The 3,397-nt window shown below is 53.5% G+C and overlaps 1 protein-coding gene across 1 annotated transcript; it reads left to right on the forward strand.

The window, feature by feature from the left end:
• Positions 1-747: 747 nt before the first annotated feature.
• LOC133898413 (tryptophan decarboxylase 1-like) lies at positions 748-2,530 on the forward strand. Its single transcript, XM_062339099.1, has one exon. The coding sequence runs from the start codon at positions 879-881 to the stop codon at positions 2,424-2,426; it is 1,548 nt and encodes a 515-aa protein (XP_062195083.1). The 5' UTR covers positions 748-878; the 3' UTR covers positions 2,427-2,530.
• The last annotated feature ends 867 nt before the right edge of the window (positions 2,531-3,397 follow it).

Raw genomic sequence — 3,397 nt, forward strand, 5'->3', positions numbered from 1 at the left:
TAAGAAAATAATCAATTATGACAACACAAATAGTTAAATTACGATTATAGGACAAAAAGTCAGTTACAATAACAAATATACTGCTTTTTGATTGTAACTGTGGGTGTGCACAGAGGTGACCTAGTTGCGATCATATGACAAAACATGTATAATTACGACTAGATAAAATACCTAGTTACGACCATAAATATTTGTAGTAACTAACCTATCTTATAAATCGTAACTATACTATATTTTTATCGTAGCTATAGAGTAGTATAATAACGTAATAATAAACTACAATACATTTAAACACATAAAAGACATCCAGTATATACATGCGCGTTGTTTTCACGTTGCGACGGGGCGAATTGTCTACGGCGTCGTAGCAGTCATTGATCATCCCTTCCTCTTGTACTTGGCACAAAGCCTGAAAAACTAAAAATTCCTTTCGAAAATATTAATTTTTCCTCGTAGCGACGCGATGCACGGGACGCAGCCGACCGCTTGACTTCTGCCGCTCTGACAAGGCTCTCACCTACCCTCCTTGTCCGCCACCGCGGTCAGCTTCATAACGGGCGCATGCACCCGGGTCCAAATTGAACTCTCGTCACCCGCATGACTGCAAGCATGCTGACCGCTTGACTTGTAGGAACCGCGCCTCTCACCTACCCTCCTCGTTTCGAACGACCCGTGCAACGCCCACTTCGCCACGCCACTTCCCCTATATAGCCCACCCATTCCTAACTCCCAGCTCTCATCACCAAGCTCCAGCAAGCAGTCAATCAACAACCAGCTAGCTCTAAGCTGCAGCTTCGTCCTTGCTCTCTTCTAGAGCTTCGTCTCGGCCACAAATTAAGCGCACCTCTGCACGTCTCAAACTAAGTCGTACGCCAGCCATGGGTAGCTTGGACACCAACCCCACCGCCTTCTCTGCCTTTGGCGACGAGGTCGGCTTCCAGCCCCTCAACCCCGAGGACGTCCGCTCCTACCTCCACAAGACCGTTGACTTCATCTCCGACTACTACAAGTCCGTCGAGTCCATGCCCGTGCTCCCCGACGTCAAGCCGGGCTACCTCCAGGACGAGCTCGGTGCCGCGCCACCCAGTAACTCGGCGCCATTCGAAGTCACCATGAAGGAGCTCAAGGCCTCTGTCGTCCCCGGCATGACGCACTGGGCTAGCCCCAACTTCTTCGCGTTCTTCCCATCGACGAACAGCGCTGCGGCTATCGCCGGTGACCTCATCGCCTCAGCGATGAACACCGTTGGGTTCACGTGGCAGGCGGCGCCGGCGGCCACCGAGATGGAGGTGCTGGCGCTAGACTGGCTCGCTCAGCTCCTACGTCTGCCCACGAGCTTCATGAACCGCACCAGCGCCGGACGTGGCACCGGTGGTGGTGTCATCCTCGGGACGACCAGCGAGGCCATGCTCGTCACGCTAGTTGCGGCCCGTGACGCTGCTCTGCGTCAGAGTGGGTCTGACGGCGTCTCCGGGCTCCCGCGCCTGGCTGTGTACGCCGCCGACCAAACTCACTCCACATTCTTCAAGGCATGCCGCCTCGCCGGTTTCGATCCAGCCAACATCCGGTCCATCCCCACCGGCCCGGAGACGGACTATGCTCTCGACCCGACCAAGTTGTTGCAGATCATGCAGGCAGACGTCGACGCCGGCCTCGTGCCAACCTACATATGTGCAACCGTCGGCACCACATCGTCCAACGCTGTTGATCCTGTCGGAGCCATTGCTGATGTTGCCGCCCTGTTTAATGCATGGGTTCACGTCGACGCTGCCTATGCCGGCAGCGCGTGCATCTGCCCTGAGTTTCGGCACCACCTGAACGGCGTGGAGCGCGTGGACTCCATCAGCATGAGCCCGCACAAGTGGCTGCTCACGTGCTTGGACTGCACATGCTTGTGGGTGCGCGACACGCATCGGCTCACCGACTCGCTGGAGACCAACCCGGAGTACCTCAAGAACGATGCCAGCGAGTCCGGCACCGTCACTGACCTCAAGGACATGCAGGTCGGCGTCGGGCGCCGCTTCCGCGGACTCAAGCTCTGGATGGTCATGCGCACCTATGGCGCCACCAAGCTCCAGGAGCACATCCGGAGCGACGTCGCCATGGCCAAGATGTTTGAGGACAACGTCAGGGATGATGACCGGTTCGAGGTCGTTGTTCCTAGAAACTTCGCGCTTGTCTGCTTTAGGATCAAGCCTCGTGGCGCCATGACGGAGGAGGACGCCGACGAGACCAACCGTGAGCTCATGGAGCGCCTCAACAGGACTGGGAAGGCGTACCTGGTGCACACGGCGGTCGGCAACAGGTTTGTGCTGCGGTTTGCGGTCGGTTCATCGTTGCAGGAAGAGAGGCATGTCCGAAGTGCATGGGAGCTCATCAAGAAGACGACCAGTGAGATCATGAAGGGAGAGATTGATGCAGAGTAGTATACATGTGTAGTGTATATAGCGGATGCACGAGTCTATTGTATTGTGATGTTTGATTCATTTTGGTTTGCCGAAAGCGAATAAATTAAAGCTGATTTTTCATACCGTTATTGAAGAACAAGTTATATTTTGTTCTGCAGTGTTTTGGTCACTACCAGAAAATGGGAGATTCCTGACACACAACACACGTGTTTCATTTTCTGGTAGTGAGTCCTCAGGCTTTCCGCAAAAGGGGCTGCGTTCTGGTACCTTTCCGCAAAAGGTAGATTAGAGTATTTGCCATCCGATGTTTGTTGTACGGCCCTCCTCACGCGTGGGGTGCTCCATTTTGCGCCTGGCTAGTGCGGTTTCCACGCGTCGGCCGTCTGATTCGCTTGAGGCAAAAGATCCCCTCTGGAAAGTGCTCGATGCCCGTATTCATAGGGGTGGAACCAGATCGAATACGTATAGAATCAAATTCGGATAGTACGATTTATCACATTTTAATTTGAATGTGAATATACACTACCGGATTTCGAGAGGGCACACGGCAAAGGCCTAAAAACACTCGGCAACATGTTTGCCGAGTGTAACACTCGGCATACCACTGTCGGCATACACAGTGTTGGCAAACCACTGTTTGCCGAGTGTTTATATCGGACACTCGGCAAACATATTTGCCGAGAGCCAAATACGACACTTGGCAAAAAAAAGTGACCTAACGGTGCCAAGGCGTTAACGGCCTCTTTGCCGAGTGTCTCAGGGATACACTCGGCAAACACGAGGACACTTTGCCGAGTGTCCGTGGTATACACTCGGCAAACACGGCACGTTTGCCGAGTGTATTGGAGGGTACTCGGCAAAGTGAGCACAGAATAGCGCCCAAATAGCACAGTTTGGCGACACGTGCCACGCTTTGCCGAGTGTATTGTAGCACACTCGGCAAACTGGCATCCAAAATGCCAGATTGAACAGCCTTGCGACACGTGTCC

The sequence above is a fragment of the Phragmites australis genome, chromosome 18, assembly GCF_958298935.1.
Source record: "Phragmites australis chromosome 18, lpPhrAust1.1, whole genome shotgun sequence".
Classification (NCBI taxonomy): domain Eukaryota; kingdom Viridiplantae; phylum Streptophyta; class Magnoliopsida; order Poales; family Poaceae; genus Phragmites; species Phragmites australis.

Bases quoted from the DNA above. Each gene is read 5' to 3' on its own strand.
- LOC133898413 (XM_062339099.1), top strand. From the start codon at position 879: ATGGGTAGCTTGGACACCAACCCCACCGCCTTCTCTGCCTTTGGCGAC.